Source organism: Eptatretus burgeri, chromosome 5 (assembly GCF_056783735.1).
Source record: "Eptatretus burgeri isolate ZD-2024b chromosome 5, Ebu_testis_v1, whole genome shotgun sequence".
NCBI lineage: Eukaryota > Metazoa > Chordata > Myxini > Myxiniformes > Myxinidae > Eptatretus > Eptatretus burgeri.
The window spans coordinates 93929320-93953335 of record NC_140965.1 but is presented as its reverse complement, the minus strand read 5'-3'; the positions used below and the strand labels follow the sequence as shown (position 1 = coordinate 93953335).

Below are 24016 nucleotides of genomic sequence, written 5' to 3'. Positions count from 1 at the left end.
AAGAACAATTATAATGGAAGAAAAGTTAGATGAGGTTGTAAAGAAAGACGATGTGCAGATCGTTGTGCAGATTCTTCATTCTGTTGGTGTGCAGGGAAAGGAGTCATCTTTATGGCTGCTGGAGAGGAGGACAACATGTTCCCAGATTATAATAACTGCATTTATATCCACGGAGGATGGATAAAAGGAAACATCCCTGGCTCGAAGGCTATAAAAAAACAAATGAAGAGGATGAAGAACAAGTGAGAATCTGAGTGAGTTTTGAGATTTTCTGACAATTTCCTTTCCATTACGAATAACTGAGATAAGCACAAATCTTTTTGTCGCTGAATCCCATAAATATCTCTGTTTCGTCGAACCGTTTCTTGTTGTTGCCTTCTTTTATTCTGCTTTGACCTATGAACAGTGAAGGAAGCAATACAAAACCAATGTATATCTTCTTAAGTTAGACCTCTGCACATCATGCACAATGCAACACAGGTGTGGGGCTAATGGAAGGGGAAATTATCACAAACCATTTTCTGACATTCAAGGTGAAACTAACGATTATAGGATGTTGCGCAATGTAATGCTGCCTTGGTCCGCAAGAGGTGATCCACTGTGACTGTTCAGTCTTGATTGGAAGTCCCATGACGGTTCCCATGTAAATTTGGACGCAAAAAAAAAAAACGATGTAATAAGCCTGCCATCAAAACCTTCATCATCCACCAAATTATCCTGTGTTCTCTTCCCCAATGGGCCCACACTCTTCGTTGCCCTTTCCTTACAGCTTATATACTTAAAGAATGTCTTGCTGTAATGTTTAATATTATTGGCTATGTACTTTTCATATTCTCCCTTGTTCTGTCGAGTTATTTTCTTAACTAGTCTTCGTTAACCTCCGCCATCGAAGATGGACGGAGGTTACTGTTTTCACCCCTGTCTGTTTGTTATCTTGCCAAAACGAAGTTTTTGCAAGATATGTTAGTCAGCTTGTATGTTTTTTTTTTTGTTTGTTTGTTTGTTTGTTTGTTTGTTAATCTTGCCGAAATTTTCGGCAAGATTGTATCGGTCGGTAAGTTAGTTTGTTTGTTTATTTATTTATTTGTTTGTTTATTTGTCACTTTGTTTCATAAAAGTGTTTGTCGTCGCCTATTTTTCGCCTTTAAATCACTCTGTAGAGCGCAATTCTCATTGAAATCTCTTGTGGTTACACATATCATAGTATTATTGGAATACCCTTCAGTACACATAATGGTCAAGGTCAAGGTCAAAGGTCAAGGTCACTTTGTGGTAAATCATGGAGTTCAACGAAACCCTAATTTTGGGAGTAATTTTGATCGAATCTTCTCAAAACTTTGTAGGAATGTAGCATATGGTTTAGCGCTCAGCTGATAAGTTTTTGGTGGAGATCGGCCTTGACCTTCATGGTTAGCGCCTGAGGTCGAAATGTTTTGACCCCAAGGTCAATTTTTCAAATCTTAGGTACCATATCGTGTAATTCTCATATGAAAGCCCTTGATGAGCACTTTCCAGATCTGTAGTTTGTCAAGGAACCAAAAATGCTTCCTGCGATAACAGAACGTTCTCTAGCATCCATATATTATTGGTAGTTTTCAATCTTAAGATTATCTTTAGATCATTATCAATAGACTCTTTCCACAAGTCTCTATAGGCCAAGCGATAGATTCTGATCAATGTGTCACAAGTATTTGTTTCAGTTTGTGCTTCACGTGCTTCGGTTCGGCAAGATTTTTCGTTCTATGAACGAAATTCTGGCTAGTTATCTTGCCAAAATGAAGTTTTTGAAAGATATGTAAGTCAGCTTGTACGTTTTTTTTTATTTTATTTTTTTTTTTGTTTGTCTGTAATCACGGATAAAAAATTCTGCAGAGCACAGTTATCATTGGAAATTTTTGTAACTTCGCATATCAAAGGCCTATAGAGGTCCCTTTCAGTGCACAAAATTTTGAAGGTCAAGGTCAAAGGTCAAGGTCACTGTTGCAAATCAGGGGAGTCGACGAAACCCTTATTTTTTGAGTAATTTTGATCGGATCGTCTTCAAACTTCAAGGGAATATAGTTCATGGTCTGGCGCTCAGCTGATTAATTTTTGGTGGTGATTGGCCTTGACCTTCATGGTTAGCACCTGAGGTCAAATTTTCATGTTTTAGGAACCATATCGTGTAGTACCTCAAATTGAACACCTCGATGAGTGCTTTCTAGATATGTCAAGCTTGAGACATGATGACGTCATTTGGTGACGTTATGAGGCAAACGCATATTTTTCATGGTTACTCTGTAGAATGATTCTCATCGGAATCTCTCGTAGGCAGATATTCCTCAAGGAGTCGCTCCTGGTGGATAGCAGCTCTGTTTACCTCAGTGTGACCTTAAAGAAGTCACACGTGGTTACCTTTTGGCAAGATACGGGTCACCCTGCGGGTGACATTGTTTTTATTTGTTTGTTTGTTTGTTTGTGAGCAGTATTACGGAAAAACTCCTTGACGGATTTCGACGAAACTTGGTGGGGGGATTAGGTATGGTCCAAGGATCATGCCATCAGATTTTGGACTTAGTCCAAAGTCCAATATGGCCGCTATGGCGGCCATTTTGAAAAAAATATTTGAATTTTTGTTTTTGCATTTCTACATGTTTTAAGTGATTTCCAACCAAAAAAAAAAAATTTGTTAGAGAAAAAAAAGATTTTTGCAACTTTTTTTCAAAAAAAATTCGATTTTATTTGAAAAATATTTGAATTTTTTTTTGCATTTCTACATGTTTTAAGTGATTTCCAACTCCCCCCAAAAAAATTTGTTGGAGAAAAAAAAAATTTGCAACTTTTTTTTCAAAAACATTTCGATTTTTTTTTTTGGCATTTCTACATGTGCGTCAATCTAGTTTAGTTTATTCAATCGTGGTTCAGTAGAGTCTGATCCGTTTTGACCTACAATGAATAGGATATCAGGTTCACTTAAGTGACCCAGCAGTATTGGCGGCAGAGGTTTTGCACTCTACCGAGTGCTCCCCCTCTAGTTGCTTCCTGTATTGATGAGAGTCGGACTCTCATCATGTTATTTTGTACTTAATAAATGCCTTCTCATTATCCTTAATTACACTGCATACCTCACTGTTCAACCATCCATATCTCTCCTGCCTCTACATTTACACCTCAACACTGGAACATATCTACTCTGCACCGTACACATTTGCTCCTTGAAGGTTTCCCGTTTCTCCAATGCAGACCGCCCACTCATTAACTTCACCCAATCTCAATCTCCCAAATCACTTCTCACACCCTCAAAGTTTGCCTTTCTGAAATAGAGCAGCCTCACACCGCTATCTCAAACTTTATACCTCAACAATAGAGTTTTACTTATGGCATTGTGATCGCTTGTCTGCAGATGCTCCCTGACTTCCACCAACTCCACCATAATGGAATCGTTACCAAATAAGACGTCCAACATAGCACATCCCTCATGGGCTTTTGTACAAACTGGGTTGAAAAGCAATCCTGGACTCAGTCTAAAAATCCTCATCTTCTCTGCTCTGTTTCTGGACCCACTCTATCCCATGCAAGTTAAAATCCCCCAAAATCAATTCTCTTCCCTTATCACATGGCATTCTGCGGTCTTCACATATCCATCTTTCCTTGCTCTTCCCTCACACCAGGAGGCCTGTAAAAGCATCCTACAAGTATATTACTATTCTTCCAACCTCGAATCTCTAACCCCATAGAATCCTCTCCATCAATTCCTTTCTTAATCTCTTTCCTTTCTCTCGACACAATACTCTTTTTCACCCACATTGCAACACCGACTCCCCATGTCTCTTTCCCAACACAAACCCTGTAGCCTAGAATTCCTGTCCTCCAGTTAGATTCTTCACTAAACCACGTGTCACTTACAGCAACCATATCATACCTATCGCGATTCATCGAAGTTTCCAGCTCTTCCATCTTTCCATTCAAGCTCCTGGCATTCATATACAACACTTTCAATCTTTCCCTTCCATTAACAACCCTCTGCTGCCCCAACACTCCAACCTCATCCCCAGTTTCTAGTCTAAAATGGTCCAAATTTATTTCTCAAGAACTGTCGTGAATCTGGCCACCCCCTTCTATGAAGCATTTTGCTACCTGATTATGTTACCAATCAAACACACACACACATGTAGCACTACACCCATCATCCACATTACCAGCCTCGTGCATACACACAGCACTCCCATCACTTCTTGCACCCGCAGCCCTCGCAATACCAACCGCAACAACCGCAACCATAATGGCATCACCCTATTTGAAACACCCCCATGCATACAGCTCACCACCACAACTTCACCCACACTCTCTACTGCATCCATTACACCCAGACTGTCACGCACCCCCTCTACACATCCAATGCCAGTAGCAAACTCAGTACTCCCATAATCACCCGCACCCTCCACACCAGCCATGCCACCCCCCACCTGCCACACACTCACCAACGGATGTGTTCAACACGCTCTTACAACCACACACTGGTGTCCTGAATCCCAACAGCCTGCACTACACAGGCGCAATGTCCTGCACGCAGCTCAAAAGGCTGTGACAGCATGTCCCACATCAATGTTCTCGAGTTAACGCGATAGCCAAGTTACATGCCATTTGAGTTTGCACCCCTATTCCATGTGGGCTCATTGTGATTTGTTGGTGAAAACTGTTGTCTTAACTGCACAGGACTAAAAATATGATGATTTATAAAATTAACAAAAGGATGTGATAAAAATGAAATTAAAAGAAACATGAGCCCCATGCAGACTGCAAAAAGCCTATTTGCCACTCACTGCAGCTCTTCATAAGGTAGGTCATACTGCAGGTATACTTGGTACAAAAATGTTAAAACATTCCACACCTTCAGTGGTGAGAAAAAGTTTGTGAACCCTTTAGAATTATCTTTAATTCTGTATGAATTTGACCTAAAATGTGATCAAATGTTTATCCAAGTCCAAATGATACTGTAGATAACGAGAACCTGATTAAACATATATCATGCAGAAGAAATCTACTTTTTCATTTATTTATTGAGCAAAATGGTCCAACATTCAATTTATTTGTCAGCAAAAGTATGTGAACCTTTACATTTTGAAACTGGTGGCACCCCCTTGAGCAGCAATAACTTCAACCAAACATTTCCTTCAACTCCTGATCGGTCCTGCACATCAGCTTGGAGGAATTTTGGCCCATTCCTCCACACAGAACCGCTTCAACTCAGAGATATTTGTGGGCTTTCTTGCACAAACTGTGTGCTACAGGTTCTGCCACAACATTTCAATTGGGTTAAGGTATGGACTTTGACTTGGCCATTCCAAAATGCAAAATCTCTTCTGCTTCAGCCATTCTGTTGTGGATTTACTTGTGTGTTTAGGATCATTGCCTTGCTGCGTGACCTGCTTTCTGTTAAGCTTCAGCTCACGGATGGATGCCCTGACATTCCCTGTAGAATTTTCTGGTCCAATCCAGAATTCATGGTTCTGTCAATGATGGCAAGCTGTCTGGGTCCTGAGGCAGCAAAGCAGCCCCAAACCATGATACTCCCACCACCGTGCTTCATGGTTGGGATGAGGTTCTTATGTTGGAATACAGTATTTGGTTTTCACCGAACATAACATTTCTCATTTAAGCCAAAAAGTTTCACTTTCGATTCATCTGTCCACAGAAAATTCTTCCAATAGCCTTCTGGACCATCCAGGTGGTTTTTGGCAAACTTGGGATGGGCAGCAATGTTCTTCTTGGAAAGCAATGGTTTCCTCCTTGCTAACCACCCACGCACACCATTCTTGTTCAGTGTTTTCCTGATGGTGGACTCATGAACACTGACATTGGCCAATGCAAGAGAGGCCTGCAGATCCTTACACTTTATGCTGGGGTTCTTTGTGACCTGGATTATTGTACGCCTTGCTCTTGGAATGATTTTCATTGGACGACCACTCCTGGAAAGAGTAACAATGGTGTTGAATTTTCTTCATTTGTACACGTTCTACTATATATTTGTATTCATTTGTACACGTTATATATACTACTATATATAATATATCGTACACGATCTGTCTGACAGTGGATTGGTGGAGCCCAACGTCTTTCGATATGGTTTTGTAACCCTTTCCAGACTGATGAGCATCGATGACTCCTTTTCTGAGGTCTTCAGAAATCTCTTTTGATCGCGGCATGACACGCTTCCACAAACCTGTGTAGTGAAGACCAGACTCCGATGGTGGTGAACAAAGTTTATGTTTTTCTCACCCAAACTCACTCCTGATTGTCCCCTTAACTGAGCTGATGAACCTCGAGGTTCACATACTTTTTCTGACAAAGAAGTTGAATGTTGGATCACTTTGTTCAATAAGTAAATGAAAAAATAGATTTTGTTTTGTGTGATATGTGTTTTATCAGGTTCTCTTTATCTATTATTATGACTTAGATGAAGATCTGATCACATTTTAGGTCAAATTTATGCAGAAATACAGAAAATTCTAAAGTGTTGATAAACTTTTTCTCACTAATGTATGCAGGTAAGCTCACCGATTGGAAGGGCATCATCAGCAAATGTGTTTGTGGCACGCAGCAGAAAATGCAGGTTACCTCGACATTTTTACCTTTTAAAATACCACAAGATTCATTATATCTATGGGAAGCCATTTCATCAACAAACAGCGGCTTCGCCTTCAGGTCAGCCGAGTGACTACAGGTTCAGATCTGAAAGAGTCCTGCCACATTACATACTGCAACAAAATGAAAGGAAACATCTGAAGCCAAGGTCTAGGAATCATCCTTAAATAATGGCTAAAGAATGTATGAATTGAAATGAGGGATGACAAGTGGGACAATGTTTTTGCCTCAGTATAAAATCGAAGGGAAAAGAAAGACTTAAAAAAATATTCTCAGTGGCAATTCCAAAATGTTTTTAATGGAGGTCGAGGTTCATAAAATAGCTGGATGACGTTTGTGTGAAACACAAAATTTTTTAGAAAGCATCTAAAAATGCAAAGCCCGTCAGTGTCCACTTTGTACTCGAACTAAACTTGACGAAAATGAGTTTTAAATAAACGTACATTTTATTAATTTGTGTTCTCCATTTTCTCTTAATAAAGGCTTCTTGAAGATTTGATGAGAAAGGTACAATTAGTAAAAATGTTATGGCCTGGACAGACACACTGAAGCTCAATGTTAAAAAACATAAAGAAACACGGAAGCAATTAAAAAAACGGGGCGTCTCGCACTTGACATGCTGTGGCTGGGTCAATAAGGGCTATTTATAGTTACTATGATTTTCACTTTTTGACCCAATTTTTAATTATTTTCTCCATATTCTCATCATAAAGATTTGTTGAAAATTTGATGACAAAAGCTCAAATTGTTAAAAAAAAGCTAAGTTTGGACACACACACACACACACTCAATTGCAAAACCCCATCTCCTGCTGCACGGAGGGATGGGTAATAAACAACAAAGCTTTCATCTGCAGCCTGATGGAGTACTGCTCTCCCCTCTGGTCTGGTGCTCCCACCTCTCACCTTTCTCAGCTTCACGCTGTGGAAACCATGACATTTAAGATCATTGGTATTTCCCAGGATGAGGCTGAGTCTTTGGGTCTCTCACTCTCTCACTGCAGGCAGGTCGGTAGTCTTTCTGTCTTCCACCAGCTCCCCTCTGGCCTCCCCCCACCCTTTGCTTTGTTTGATAACTGTCCCGCCCATATCTCCGCAGGGTGTTCAAGGTCTGCCAGCAACCCCTTTCTGGGAAAACTACCAAAATCAAGAATCACTGCTCACGTTCATTCTTTCATTCATCTTTTTTCATACCTTTGTAACAAACTCCCACACTCTCTTCAATCCCACTCTTCCCTCCAGGTTTTCAAAACAGGTGTTCAGCATCATCTCTTATCTTCCCCCATTCAAAACCATGATCTTTTCTACCCCTGCTAATCCACCCCAAACTCACCTCCTTCAAATTCCCTGTTTTCCTTCCTGAAAGTCCTTGTAGTGTCCATCTTGTTTTCCCTGTGTATCCCACCCCATCTCTCTCCCGTCCACAGATCTCTTAATGTCTCTGCTCTCCACTGTTTTGTGCTTCCCTCTTCTGTTCCCCTTGTTATACGTTCTGTGTGTTCGCTCTTATATGAGCCTTGACATTGTGTATATAAAAAATGAAAAAAAAGAGGGTGGAGGGGAATAGGTAGACAAGGGGCAAAAGACAAAACAGCACAATGGCAAAAGGAAGGCAGTGTGGGCAGGAGCAACAAAAGTTGAAAAATAAAATAAAATAAGGTAGCAAGTTGAATGTAAGATCTCAGGAGATTGTTGTGAGTTGTCATGAAGGAGCATTACTTATGAAATGACAGGCATTGGATGTAGTTCCACAGAAATGTGAGAAATTTGAGGATGATATGAGAAAAAAAAAGACAATGGAGAGTGGCCTGAAAGGTTAACTTGAGGAAAACAAGGAATGGGTTACCGGATGAATATCTACAATCTTTTTTAGGTATGTTTGGGGCAATTCCAGGTTTGTGAGGAGCAAGACATTCTTTGGTGTAAGGAACAGAAATTCCAGTAAATAATATCATTTGATTTTTTTTTTTTAAGGAAATCGTTCAACTATTAATCCTCCAGAAACTTATCATGCTGTTTGATTAAATTCTCATATCGATTTATATAAGGTTTAGTAAGAGAGCACAAGAGGTTTCTGTAATAGAAAACAATGTACACCTCATTTGGAATATTAATTACAAGCAAGGAAAGAAAAGAACATATCTAACCATTATTGCTGCTTTTTGTTTTCCATCTTTCTCCCCCTTAGCTGCTGCCACGATTTGAACAGCGAACATTGTCAGATTAGATTCACCGAATAACTGGACATTTCGTCATCTCACACTTCCATCCTGCATCTATCAGTTAAACAGCCTTTTCTATCTGTTATGAATGTACATATTTGTTGAATGAAATGTTCTCAATAAATAAGATGCCTGAAAAAGTCATTAAAATTCAATCTCATTTTCTAAAAATTAAATATCATGCCATGTACACTTGATGAAGTATTTTGGAAAAGGCTTCAAAATAATTTACAGACTTAAGTGAGAATCAATAAATGCATGAAATTTTCCTCCCGGTCATTATTATCCTGTTCTTTGACTTATTCATTTGTTTGTTGAATAAATGAAAGTGATGTCCATTTACGATGGTCGATATTGAAAAGAGGTGGAGTAACGTGGTGAAAAGGACACTAGATTAGCTTCTGGTAGTGGTACAGCACAAGATCAGCATCTGGTAAGGAACTAGATTAGCACTCCAGGTCCCTAGATAGCATTGGAGGGAACTTGACCCTTCACACAATTCATTTTTAGTAAGTTCAATGTTAATCAGACATCGAAGATACTTTTTTTTTTTTTTTCAATATTGGCTCACAAAGTGTGACTGCACCAGGTGTTAATTGCCATTGAAAAACAGAGTACCATATGAGATGTCACGAGCAGCCACCTTGCTAAATCGATTCTGGTCATGCAATAAAACACAGGCATGCTGTCATATGGAAACTTCCTGCCTATAGACCCAGATAAGTGTTTTTTGAGCAGATTACATATGGCTGTATAGTGCAAAACATGTAATGAGTTGTGTATACAATGTGGCAAGCGATTTGGCGATGGCAACGGTATGGCAATAAATCTGACTCAGTTGATTGAAAGGAAGTGTGGTTCAGGCCTCCTTATTTGCTATGCCCCCCTGGAGATGGATATCCATTGCCATTTTACGCGATTGCTCGATCACCATCGCCGTTGAGTCCATCAGCATTTTTTTTTGCAGGTAAACAAATACTTTTATCTAAATTTTAGTGTTAAATTTTATGTTCATAGTCCATTGTCGTTGGGACTTTGGAAAGCGACTGAATGACTCCTCCCGACTCACATCTATTTGGTACTGTATTATATGCAGTCAAATGAATAACTCCAAGGGCCTATTTTAATTGCCAGGATTAGAAATGGAAAGAGTAGTCAAGACAGCCACTTCTTTGAATTGTTGAATTGGAGTTGACAAGTTGAATTTCAAATTTAGCAAGAGTCCACTGTAATTGGATATAACTTAGTTAATGGAGTGGCAGGGTGCAGAATTCACATAAAAGTCACCTGGAATGTTGGTTTAAAAGTTTTCACTACAAATAACTCATGAAAGACATGTTTTTGTTAACAGACGCATGTTATACGAAAGCAACATCGTATGTTCTATAAAGTCGATGGAATAATCAATTACTTTTATCTACACATTATTTTTCATTCATCCTGTATTCCAGTCAAATATTGCATCAACTTGTTGGAATTACATTCACAATTTTCTCAGCCAAGTGTTGACATCGGAATAATAATTGCCATTAATAAAGTTTAGTTGAGACGATTATTTGTAAAAACTTGCTGTCCTTATTTCTCTGCTGATGCAGATACGCTCTTGTCCTTATAATTCCATTGGGAACTAGAAAGCATCTCAAAATGCAAAGCCCATCTGCACCCACTCTGTACTCAAACTAAACTTATCCAAAACAACAATTAAAAATTAAACTTGATGGTTCATTGAACACCTTACCCCCATGAAATTCTGTGAGAAAAAAGTAAATTGGAAAGATCTTTTAAACTCTTGCTCATTGTGTTTCCGAGGACGATCTTTTTTTCCTACAAGTTGCCATTTTGTCCAAATATCGATATTCCCCAACACTGAGAGAGTGAGCGGCAAATTTGATTGGTTGAGATGACGTAAAATGGCATAATATTTTGTCCAAGTACCGCTAAACTGGAGATTTTTGAAAGTGCCAAGAAGGTGATTGGTGTTCTCCAGTGTTCATGTATATAATTCAATTGAAATAAAATTAAGGTTGTCAAAAAAAAATTCAGAAGTGTACCACCATTGATGCACTGTCTTGTACACCACCTTATTTAACACATTAAATTAGTTATTTGTGTCTGTTGTTTGTGTCTTTTATGATGTCAGAAAAAGCAGTAGATTTCCTGTTTGGATTTTTTTTCCATTTTGTTTGACTGGAAGACATGCAGACAGACTAAGGAAATTACCTTACTCCTGTCTGCACATGTGCAATCGGGATGACATTCCATACAATTTGACAAATTCAGAGCCAAAGTATTGCTAAACTGCAAGTTCGAGTTCTGATTCGTGTTCAAAATATAACATTCAATTGAAATCAAGTTGTTGCTCAATAATAAACTGACGACTGTAAGCAGACAGACAAAGTGAATGAATTGCATAACCCCACTTTTTGCTTTGCGTGCACAAGGTAAAAAAATTGTAAAATTTATTCATTAGTTTTCTCTATATTATCATAATAAAAATGTATTGAAAATTTGATGACAAAAGCTCCAATGGTAAACGAAGAAACACGGAAGCAAATACAAAACCCAGCCGTCTCACGCTGCACAGTGGATGGGCTAATAATGTATATTTATACTTACTGTGAATGCCCTTTAATATTTGACCCTGTTATTAATTTGTCTTCTTCATATTCTCAAAATAGAGGTTCGTTGAAAATTTGATGGCAAATACTCAAATGGTAAAAAGGTTATGGCCTGCACACACACACACACACACACACACACACACACACACACACACACACACACACACACACACACACACACACACACACACACACACACACACACACACACACACACACACACACACACACACACACACACACACACACACACACACACACACACACACACACACACACACCCAAACAAGGCCATACTCGAACACTGCAATATGAGAAGAACCAAATTGTCCACAGCTTGAATAGACTATAAAAAAGCTTTTCACAGCATCCCACATTCATGGACGATAAAATGCATGCAAATGTACAAGATAAATCCACAAATAATCGATCTGATTGAGAAAGCCATGGAGGGCATACCACACTAATTCAGCAGTACTCGGAAGGAAAGATCGAAATACCAGGAGTGAAGATATGACACACAATCTCCCAAGGAGACAGCTTTTCCCCCCCTCTTGTTTTGCCTTGCTCTGGATCCATGAAGTAACCTCATTGATGAGCAAAGACACGGATACACCTGAACAACCAATAAAAGACCGTCCATGGAAACCATAAAGGTGACACGTCAACTGAACATGGATGATTTAAAACTCTTTGCACCGAAGGACGAAAAAAATGGCAGAACAACTGAAATTAGTGAAATGGTACTCCAACACCACCCAAATGGAATTTGGCCTCGATAAGTATGCCAAGTGCACAATCACACGAGGTATACCAACAACAATGGACAACATAAAAATCGACCGAGATACGACAAAATATAGCACGGTATTACAAAAAATATTTTCCTTAATAGTTGCTCTGAAACAAGAATCAGCAAATATTTTTGCTTAGCATGTAAAGATGGCTAATTCACAGGTTGCTTCATTCATTCATACTTATGCAGCATCTAACTACTGATGGCATTATCATTACTGGGGGCCACTCCATGCAGGGCCACTTATATATGAGGGAAGAAATTGACATTTTTGCCAATGTAACTTGACTAAATCACGGGAAAAAAATGTTCATGATACTTGCCACAAGATGGCATGATTCGACCAAAGAAAGAAAATCACTGCTCATTCTCAAACCATCCATGACACAGTATCAGACCTGGATTAAAACTGTATTATAAATACCGCAGTTTAAAGTCCCAGGTCAACTCTATATGTGTGTTCACAAACGCATCTCTGCTTCGATGAATGGAAAACACGAAAATTTATTAAAAAATAAAGGAATTTTACAAGTTGATAGTCAAAAGGGAATCATGGAACTGTCAATCGAATAATATCTCAGATGTTATTTAAATCTTGTGTCGTTTTTTTTACTCTCATCCGATTTAGTTTAGGGTGACTTCTAAAGAAAGATGTCGGTACACTCAGCAAGCAATACTGATTTAGACACCAATTTGGAGGTGTCTTTACATGTGGATATGACAATGTAAATCCATAAACGCTGGATGCTGGTTAAAATCCAATGTGATTATGGTCATATCCCACCATCAAATAACAAGGAGTCGGTAAAGTTTCGCAGTTGCAAGATAATCAAATTGGAATTCCAGAGTAATTGGAGGCCTATTTACTGTGTTTACAGTCTGAAACCAACTGGCTTAAAGAGTGATTTGCCAGATACAGTCTCCCTTTCAAATGACCTTCTTGAGCAATGGCCTGTCGTGGCAGCTCCATTATCAGAGAACATCAGAGAAGGGGAGTGAGCTAAATGCACTATGCTTTATCTCGACCAAGAATCTCTTTCTACTTTGTTCTGTTGCCTCAGTTTATTTGTTACTGACATCCATACCTGTTTGAGAACAGACTTGGCAGATGGAAGTGATAAATTGTGGTAACACAAATAAATGTCATTACTGTACACGAATCCTATCTGTATTGATATAAATGTGCATTCATTATCGACTGTTTCTCACCTTACATCGCTTCAGGTGAAGAAAGAATCCAGGTGAACCAAAAGGCTGTTTATTTTCTCACTCAAAAACTTTCTACCTTTTTCGTTATTTTCGATAAAAAAAAATGTTCTTCCCAGTTTCATCTCCTGCAACAAGTAACGAAACGGCACTCGGTGCTCGGTAGAGCGCAGATGGCATACCTCCGCCAGGCTGAACAGTTTATGTTTTGTATCCCACTGAAAGGCCAGATCTGAACCAAAATCGAATTGGCTTGTTATTGTCACCTAACGAACCCATACACCTAGTTTTGTCATAACTAGTCGACAACTTTTTGGAATATCATGCCACATATCAATTTTGGCCCCCATCTCTCAATGGTAAAGAATCACTTAAAAAAACTTTTTAAAAAAAAAATCCTCATACCCAGATCCAGATACAGATTTTCACCAAAATCGAAATCATTCATCCTTGTCACACATCCAACATGTCCACCAAATTTAGTCCAAATTCGTCCCCAGCTATTTGAGACATCATGCTCACAGACAAGCAGACAGACAGGGGTGAAAACATAACCCCCGTCCACCTTTGGTGGCAGGGTTAATGAAAAGATCTGCATTTTGTACTCAGCAGTTTGTACTCAGCAGTTGAAACAAAGAAATCTCTTTTTTGAGAAAAGGTTATGAAAGATTGCAAATGACATAGCTTTTATTAATGACATTTTGGCCCTTGATTGAGGCAGGCATACCCATACCGTTAATTTAATTTCTGCAATATTTGACATTTAAAACCACAATGGTAAACGATGACCATGACGGTATGTTTTCCTGCTGATCGAGGGATACTTTCTGCGAGCTTATTGAATGTGCCTTTAAGTGATGAACTGACTGTCTCGGTATTGTCTACACCGACTGTCATCGCCCAAGTGTCCTCCGATAAGCTCTTAATTATACCTTACTCTACTTAGCAACAGCATGGCTTGCATTCTTGCACCATTTGATGTTCAGATTAAAATTCAGGCATTCTGATTATCAGTGTTTCTGCTTCTGCAGGATAATAATAAAAATTAAAATTAACTAATGAATTGAATACATCGACCCTATCAATCCCGGGCACGGTTATGTCCGAGTTATGATGATGATGCTTGGAATAGATCCCAGATTTGTGGGTTCAAATCCAGCTGAAGGCAGCATTGTTAATAATTTCGATTCCAAAACTTTGCCTAGCCTGAGAAGAATCTTCTGGACTATCAAATTGTCCGAAAAACCCAGCTGGTTTATGAATTACCTTGACAGAGGAGGTATCCTTCTTGCAATGGTCTACATGTGGTGACACTTTACACATTGTAGTTGTCTTAAATTCATCCATCCATCAGGACCATACTCTGTACAGAGTGTTGGTGCTGTCAAAGCAGTCTCCTTGGCTATTGGGCACAATCCTGGACGGGTCGCCACTCCGACACAGTATACCAGCAAGCTGGCACTCATTTTGCCGACCTCGGAAGGATGACAGGTCGAGTTAACCCCACCTGGTATTAATTCAACAGCTGAGTGGGATTTGAACTCAGGACCCTCGGATCCCATGCCCACAACCCAAACCATTAAGCCAACACCAGGCATAAAGCTAACTGCTGCCACTAATTTATGAAGAATGTAGCTCTGAATGTTAAGAATGTTGTCCTGACCCTCATAAAATGAGAGAATGGATGTAGTAGTAGCAGTTGTAGTCATAATATAACTACTACTACTACTACTACTACTACTACTACTACTACTACTACTACTACTACAACAACTATTATTACTCCTATGCCCACCACTACAACGAATACTACTTTAATGGCTAATTAATCCCATCTTACCATTTTATTTGTCAGCCGCATTCAAATGCTTGGCCCATGTGTTTCACAAACTGGATGGGTAGGTCTGACGTTGGACAGGAGCTGCTTTTGGCAGGAATTGGTCATTTGTTCAGGGTGCATGAGATGATGAGCCTAGTCTTTGCAAAAGACACCATGGGGTCTTTAATGCCAAGAAACTAATGCTAGCAAATGGGTTCCGACCTCTACCTTAAAGTCCAACCGAGGGATGGCAGACTTTGTGATTCAACACCCTGCCTGTGAAACTCCAATTGGGCAGTTTACAGCCAGGTCGGGAATTGAACCCAGATTGGACAGCTCAAAGGTAAGTGTGCTACATCTTCACCATCCTGTCAGAGGAAAGGAGAGAGAGAATGGGTGGAGATGGAAGGAAAACCTCACAAAGGTTTCATGTTGATGAAGTGACAGCAAAACGTCTTCATCTCTGCGAATATATGAGCAGAAGGAAAAAAAAAACAGATCAGTGGACTTCTGCTGTAAGATAAAGTGCTGCAAGTTGATGGCAGCCTTCCAGCTTCCTCTCTCTTTAGGAAAGTGAAGAGGTTCCATTTATGGCAATTTCAGGATGGTCTGACCCATTCAATATTTATCACAACCTGTGTCTTGCCTCTGTGCAAAAATACCTGCCAGTGAAAACACAGCTGTGATGGATTCATTTTTAAAAGGAAGAGCTTGCTTGGCCATCGGTGAGGTTTTCAAAGCCATCGAGACTGCGGTGCTCTTGAATAAGATGCCAAAAAAGAAGTGTCAGAAGAGACATGTCACACTGAGATTAAAAATGTAGGGTGATATGTGATGCATGGGGGTGTTGCCCCAAAATTTGGAAAACATTTTTTCTTAAATCACAAGTCCCGGAAACACATTCTTAAAATCTGATGGGCCAGAAGAATAGCAATTACTGGTTCAACAAGCTTGGTGTATGCCTGGTGTTGGATTCATGGTTAGGCTGGTGGGCTTGGGATCTGAGAATCCCGCGTTCAAATCCCACTCGGCTGTTGAATTAATGCCAGGTAGAGTTGACGCTGCCTGTCATCCTTTCCAGGTCAGCAAAATGAGTGCCAGCTTGCTGGTGTCCTGCGTCGGAGTGGCGACCCGTCCAGGATTGTGCCCAATAGCCAAGGAGACTGCTTAAGCAGCACCAACGCTCTACACAGAGTATGGTCCCGATGGATGGAAGCTTGATGTTGGCTTAACAGTTAATGTGGCTGCCGTGAGATCTTAGGGTCTTGAGTTTGAGCCCCTGTCATATCGTTGAAATAACACCAGGTGGGTTGATCCAGCCAGTCATCCTTCCAAGGTCGACAAAATGAGTATAGTACCAGCTTATGGGTAGCAGGAGCACTGCATCAGTGGCGTAGCTGTGCCTCCAGAAATCATGCAACCAGCAGCCACAAGCTGCATATGAAATAACAACAACGATCACATTGAAAAGCAATCATTATCATCACGTGATGCACGAATGCCAGACATGCCAAGTTTACATTATTCCCATGTACGAACAGCAAGACTCTCGATCATCAACTGTTTAAATACAAGCTTATCATTGGCTGAAAAGCTGCTGCCATGTGTTTAATGTTGAAGTATACTGGCAGCAAGAATAGCGAGGTACAGCAACATGGAGCTGCCACTGTAATGCTGATAGACTAATGGAAGTGTTTCAAACTATCCCAACAGCAGCACGAAGTTGTGTACAGCAGACCCTCCCCATTTGTGGGGGACCGGTGGGGGGTTCGTTCTTGAAAAACCCCGTGATGTTCAAAGCTAAGACATTATGGGAAAAATAGGGTGAGGGGAACCAACTCTAAAATTTAGCTACTTTTTTGCCAACTAGTAAACATAGGGGCAATACCCCTGGGCACTCACCTGGTGGTGGTTGTAAAAGATAACCAGGGAACCACTGATGGGCATGGATGACCCACAAAATATATAACGGAGAAGAAAATAAATATCTATCGAGTTCTTTTTTAATGCCATGAACAAACTTTGGTACATCACGGGTGATGAAGATTGTGGTCAAGTTTCATCGAAATTGTGGGTGTGGTTTCACAAAAGAAAGCAAATACATATTTTGGGGGGCAACCCCCCGTATAATCCCTGAGACCCCAAGTTTTCCAATGTCTTGAACAAACTTTAGAACATCACAGGTGATAAAAAGGTGGTGGTCAAGTTTCATAAGATTTGTGTAGCTAGTTTCTGCGAAGAAAACAAATACCTCTTTTGGGGGGTAACACCCCCCCTCCCCCCACTCCTGTAGACACCCTTAGACCCGATTTTTCTAATGTCATGAAAAATCTTTGGGACGATATGGGTGATGAAGGTTGTTGTGAAATTTCATCGGAATTGTGTGTGTCATTTCTGAGAAGAAAGCAAATATCTCTTTGGGCGGGGGGGGGGGACCCCTTGTAAACACCCTCCGTAGACGCTCAGAAGCTAATTTAAACCTTTCTTTTTTTGGAAAGATTTATGGTGGTGGAATTTATGGTGGTGGTCCTTTCTGCCACTAATGATGAAGTAACGCAGTGGTTTTCAACCTTTTTCTTTACTGATGCCACTCTACACTCATACCGTATCTTATTCCGTGGTACCCATATTAAATATTCTATTTGTAAAGTTCCCTAAAGAACATTGCAGGCTCCAGGAGTTAGATTATTGGATAAAATCGGTCATACCAAACACCGCCTGGAGACGCCCGGAGACTCCCAGAGACATTTTTTTAGCAGCCCGGAGACACACGGAGACTTTTTTTGCAGTCAGACTTCTGTTAAGCTCAATTCCATAAAATTGGTCATACTAAACACTGCCCGGAGACGCCCTTTTACTTGGCCAAATTTTTTTTCGCCAAGTATGTTGGTCTGTAGCGTTTGTCTGTCTGTCTGTCTGTTTGTTTTGTTGCCACACGATTTTTGGCCACAGTTTTAAAGCAATCGTTCTGAAAATTTTTGGGTATGCAGGAGACCAGCCGAGGAGAGCAATGCTTAATTTTGGTGAAGATCCGAATCAGGATCCGGATATGAGAATTTTTTAAGTGATTCTTCACCATTGAGAGATAGGGCCAAAAATTATATATAGCACGATATCTCAAAAAGTTGTGGACGGATTTGGTGGACATGTTGGGTGTGTGACAAGGAAGAATTGATTCAATTGTAGTGAAGATCCGAATCCAGACCTGGACATGAGAATTATTTAATTTTAAACTGATTCTTCACCATTGAGAGATGGGGCTTAAAAAGATAGTGCATGATATCTCAAAAAGTTGTGGACGTATTCGGATGAAACTTGGCTAAGCAACAAGAACAAGCCAATTTGATTTTGGTTCAGGTCCGGATTGAGATCTGGTCTATCAGTGGGATACAATACAGTATGTAAACTATTCAGCCTGGCGGAGGTATGTGCGCTACCGAGTGCCGTTCCGTTTTGCCAAGTTGTCGCTCTATGAGTAATTTTTCATTTTATTTTGAGGATAAGAGTTTGTAGAGTGCATCACATTTTAGTTTTAAAACGTGCGCAGAAATTAAATAGATTAAATGAAGTTATGACCACCAACCGGAAAATCTGGAGACACCCGGAGATGCCCAGAGAAGTGCGGAAATGCCTGAAGACTTTTTTTTTTAGCAGTCGGAACTGCTGTCAAGCTCAATTCCGCTGTTTAAATTTTGAGGTTAAGAGTTTGTGGAGCATCTCACATTTTAGTTTTAAAACGAGAGTGGAAATTAAATTAATTAAATAAAGTTACGAACACGACCTGGAGAAGTCCAGAGATGTGTGGAGAGGTCCCACAGTTCTGACTTCAATTAAATCTCATGCAAATGTCAGCACATCTCATGATTGGACATCTCATGATTGCACATCTCATGCACATCTCATGGATATGCCCAGAGAAGTCCACAAATTAAATAAATTAAATAAAGTTGCAAACACTGCCCAGAAAGTCTGGAGAAGTCTGACAGTTCCGATTTAAATTAAATCTCATACACATCTCATGGAGACGCCCGGAGAAGTCCGCAAATTAAATTAATTAAATAAAGGTATGAACACTGCCTGGAGAGGTTCAGAGATACCTCTGGGCACTCTTCATTACTTTAATTAATTTAGTTAATTAATTTAAGTTAATTTTTAGAACTAAAATGTGAAACGCTCTTCAAACTCTTAACCTCAAAATTTAAACAGCAGAATTGTGCTTAACAGCAGTTCCGACTGCTAAAAAAACAGGTCTCCGGACTTCGCTGGGCATCTCTGGATGGTGTTTAGTATGACTTGGTAAAATACATAATTTCAGGATTGTTTTGCCGGGCTTTTATTACCAGAGATGGATTCCAGGCACAACTGAAGATTGGCAAAGTATGCAATTAACCTGTCAAAAAACATATTGTATTACTGTTACAACTTCCAAGTGTCATTTGATTTAATTCGAGTAATGGAACTACAGGCTGGCCATAAAGTCTGGAAACAAAGGCGAATATACATTGTAAATGGTTCACTGACATTAAATTACAATACATGATATGTTTAATGACATTACATGACATGTTCAAGATGTATCATACCACCGAGACTCTACCCAGATCAGGTCACCCATCCAAACTCAGCTCCAGGCAAGCGGGAAACTGGTTCGGGATATCACTGTAAATCCAACAATGACTTTGAAATATCTGCAAGGCTCCAAGTCTGAGATGGGGGTCAGTGTTCATTAACCAACACTATCCTGTTCCCTTCACAAAACTGGCCTCTCTGGACAGGTGGCAAGAGAGAAGCCATTACCGAAAAGATGCATCGAAAACTCATATAGAGTTTGTGAAAAAGCATCTTCTGCGGTCATGCAGAGAAACGAATGTTTTGTGATCAGACGAGACAAAAATTGAACTTTTTGGGCGAAATTCAAAGCTAGCGCAAGCCTAACACTGCACATCTGGTGAAAGCCTAACACTTGTCTGGCAAAAGCCTAACACTGCACCTCACCCAGTCAACACCATCCCTATTGTCAATCATGATGGTAGTAGCACCATGTTATGGAGCTGCTTTTCATCAGCAGGTACTGGCAAGCTTGTCAGGATAGAAGGGCCAATGGGCGGTGCAAAGTTCAGGAGAATCCTTGATGAAAACCTGCTTGGAGTCAGCCATGGATCTGACACTTGCTCGGAGATTCTCATTTCAGCATGGCAATGATCCGAAGCACAAAGGTAAAGCCACTATGGAGTGGCTAAATAATAAGAAAATAAATGTTCTTGAGTAGCCCAGTCAAAGTCCGTACTTGAACCCAAATGAACATTTACGGCGACACTTGAAGATGACAGTCCATCGATGATCCCCATCAAACTTGGCAAAACTTGAGCAATTTTCACGTGAAGAATGGGTAAAGGTTTAACCATCTCACTGTGCAAAGTTGTGAGAGACCGACTCAAAAAGACTCATAGCAGTCATTGCTGCAAAAGGTGCTTCCACCAAGTACTGACCTTCGGGGCTGAATACTCTTACAACCAGTGATTTTTTATTTGTACATGTTTTTGGCAGGTATCCCTGACATGTAACCTCCGTCAACTATAAGTGTTTAGTTTAATCTCTTCAGTGATAAAATACAAAATATTAATTTGGGAAAATTGGTTCTACATAATTCGGAATTCATCTAAATGTACCATTATTGGTGGGGGGTGAATACTTTTGCAGGTTTTTGTGTTTGTGTAGAAGTGTTTGTTATTAAAATTGTCTGTTTCTCATGACTTTTGGGAGGATAGAGTATTCCATTACTGTTTGTATGAAATACTCCAGTATTATTTCTGCGATTGCCTTCTATTTATTATCTTTAAATTCCCTCCTTATTTCCATTATTTTCCAGAAAGTTAAGTAAGCAACTTCAATACATTCCTTCACACATTTCATTAAAGGGACGTAAAACTCAGGAATTAAAACATGAGAATTACTCTGTCTGATCAGGATTGCCCTTTAATTTTATATACTTACATGAAAAAAAAATAAACTGCAATGTTAAGCAGTATTAAAATACAACTTCGGAAAATTGTCGATTTTTCCAATTAATTTGGTCGAATGCAGCCACGCTTCGCCTCCTACAAATGGCAACAGTAAATCTGGGGGTCAGGAATGTATTTCTTTTCTGTGGCTGTCATTAATGCTGATCATTGGATATGTGCCCGTAACCGTCTCTTATTCAGCGGTTGAGAAAACACAATTGTCCCTGAGATAAACAATTAAATTAGGAAGCTAAAGTTAAATTCGAAGAAAAAAATAATGAAAGAAAATTAAGTGGACACATTAATTGCAATCGTTGCAAAGATTTTCATCCCATTACACACCATACCTTTTAGTACGTGGCAAGCTCCTCTTGTCATATGATTGTAGATTTTGGTCATGGGGAAGAAAAAAGTTTCACGATTTGTTGTGCTTCTTGCAAAATATGCACCCAGAGGTATGTTCATGATAGCTACTTAACCGAATTGTGTGAGGTAGCATTACGACAAGAAACTTGAATGGTGGGAACAACTCTTTCTTTTTCCTAATACAGAGCTTGCACATATATCATATAAAATTAGGTGCAAGTGTTTGCCATTATGCACTGTGGTTGTGCCAAGTTTGAAGAAAATCAGACCATGCATGTTGGAGAAATGGTTGGGGACACATTTAAGTAACAAAATGGCTGCCAGTCAGCCATCTTAGATTTGATATCCAAAAAAATGACGTGCATATGTAAGCCATCATTATTTATCTGAACGCCAAGTTTGAACAGGATCGATAAATACATGTCCGAGAAATGGTTGAGGTGTTTGACACTGTGGTTTTTTTTCAATTAAAATGGCCGCCAGTCGACCATCTTTGATTGAAATGATGTGCATATGTAAACCATTATTTTTTTTGCCTTTGTGCCAAATACGAATAAAATCAGTCCATACATGTCTGAGATATGGTTGTGGACGTACGCACATGCACGCATGCACATGAAAATCGAGGCCAAATCCATAAGCCCCCGTTTCGGACTAAGTCCAACAGGGGCTAATAAACTAATTTAACATGTTAAACATGGTCATGTAAAAGATGTGCATCAGCAACTGTAAACTTCCCCAAAAATCTCTATTTTTCTGTATGCTTTAAATATTTATTTTATTACCCTCGCTGAAGGAGAGGGTATTGCGATTGGGTCCGTTTATTTGTCTGTCTGTCTGTTTGTTTGTTTGTTTGTTTATCCGGACAGAACTTTCGTGTTTTTCTCCGCAACTGCTTGGCGGATTGAGATGGAATTTTCACTATAGGTGTGACTACTCATGGAGAATGTTTCAATCCTAGTTATGACATCATGGGTCATGTGTGTGGCAGCCATGTTGGAAAAACGGAAAAACATTGGATCTCTGTATCTCTGAAACTGCACCAAGTAAAAAATTGAAACATGACACACGGCAAGTACTCCTCATTTGGATTGTGATTTTTTTTTATGACGTTATGAGTGCCTTCATTATTATGTCATAATTACATATGTAGAACGCTACATCTGATCAGTATGAAAAATTTTGAGGGTCATCTAGGGATAAAATGGTGCACAGAAAAAAAATTGATGACGTCATCAGTCACGTGATTCGGCAGCCATATTGTTTTTTTTAAAACAGTCTATCTTATTATCCAATCAAACCACATGGCATATGGAGCTTCTTATGACCTTTCACCATATTCGTTGGTCTCAGGCTAATATTCCCATTGTAGTCCAGGTGACAATCACTCCTTTCATACGGTACGTCACCAGGTCTATCTTGGCCGTCCAACTCTTCTCTTCCTGCCAGGTGTTCAGCATATTGTTCTTTTCGGGATATCTTTATCCTCAATGCACAACACGTGACCAATCCATCTTCACCTCCTAATTTGGATCACGTTTTTGATGAGTTTCCTCCCTGTTGGCCTCTCAACCTTTCTTACTAGCCACATCTGTCCAGAAAATTATCAATAATTTCTTATGGCTGCTGCAGATGAAAGACTCCAGTTTGCATGCTACTTCTTTGGTGATTTTAAAATAGGTGGAGTTAATTTCAGTAACATCCTGAGGAGTTCTAATGATATTTTGAGCCATGCATTCTACAATTGAGAATGAGTGAGAAAAGTATGTATAGATGCTCTGTAGCCACGCAACACCAGTGTAAAGAGTAGATGCCACTTCACAGGTGACTATGTTGAGCACATGTGTGAAATGGCACCTGTGCAAACAAGGCACAAGTACAGGTTGTATACATTGTGAGGCCTATCTAAGGGTCGATTAAGTAAAATGGAAGATTGGACAGATTTGAGATTTTCACCTTACGAGTTGAAAAATGCAAAGGTCACAAAGAATAGTGTTGACCAAAAAGTCTCAGTACTAGCACAATAAGGTGACATTTGGAAATCACAAGTTGAGATATAATGTAAAATCAATCTGACTAATGTGGAACAATTCTGGGGTGGAGGTACAATCAAACGTTGGAACTTACAATCAGGTTACGGCATCAGCAGACAGCAATGAACCAGCAAAAGAGACCATTGCCATATGAGTGAGCCCACATAGAAGTGTCATCAAATGTAAGATTTGCCCTTCATTATGGAAGTCTGTAAGGCCGACCTTTCACGGCATGACTCGGTTATAGTGTGCGACAACATTTCAGTGAACAGGTGGAAAACAGGTCGACATAAGCTTTTATCCTTTTTATTGTCAAAGGAAATCTGGA

At 39.7% G+C, this 24016-nt stretch overlaps 1 protein-coding gene across 9 annotated transcripts in view; it reads left to right on the top strand.

Moving 5' to 3' along the window:
* LOC147026975 (uncharacterized) overlaps nucleotides 1-10400 on the top strand; it is a 32376-nt gene extending 21976 nt beyond the window's left edge. For all 9 annotated transcript variants that reach the window (XM_085882928.1, XM_085882925.1, XM_085882931.1 and 6 more), the window contains exons 4-5: nucleotides 95-254; nucleotides 8812-10400. In XM_085882928.1, the coding sequence (XP_085739054.1) occupies nucleotides 95-246 (152 nt within the window). In that variant the 3' untranslated portion in view covers nucleotides 247-254; nucleotides 8812-10400. The remainder of the gene's footprint in view (nucleotides 1-94; nucleotides 255-8811) is intronic.
* The last annotated feature ends 13616 nt before the right edge of the window (nucleotides 10401-24016 follow it).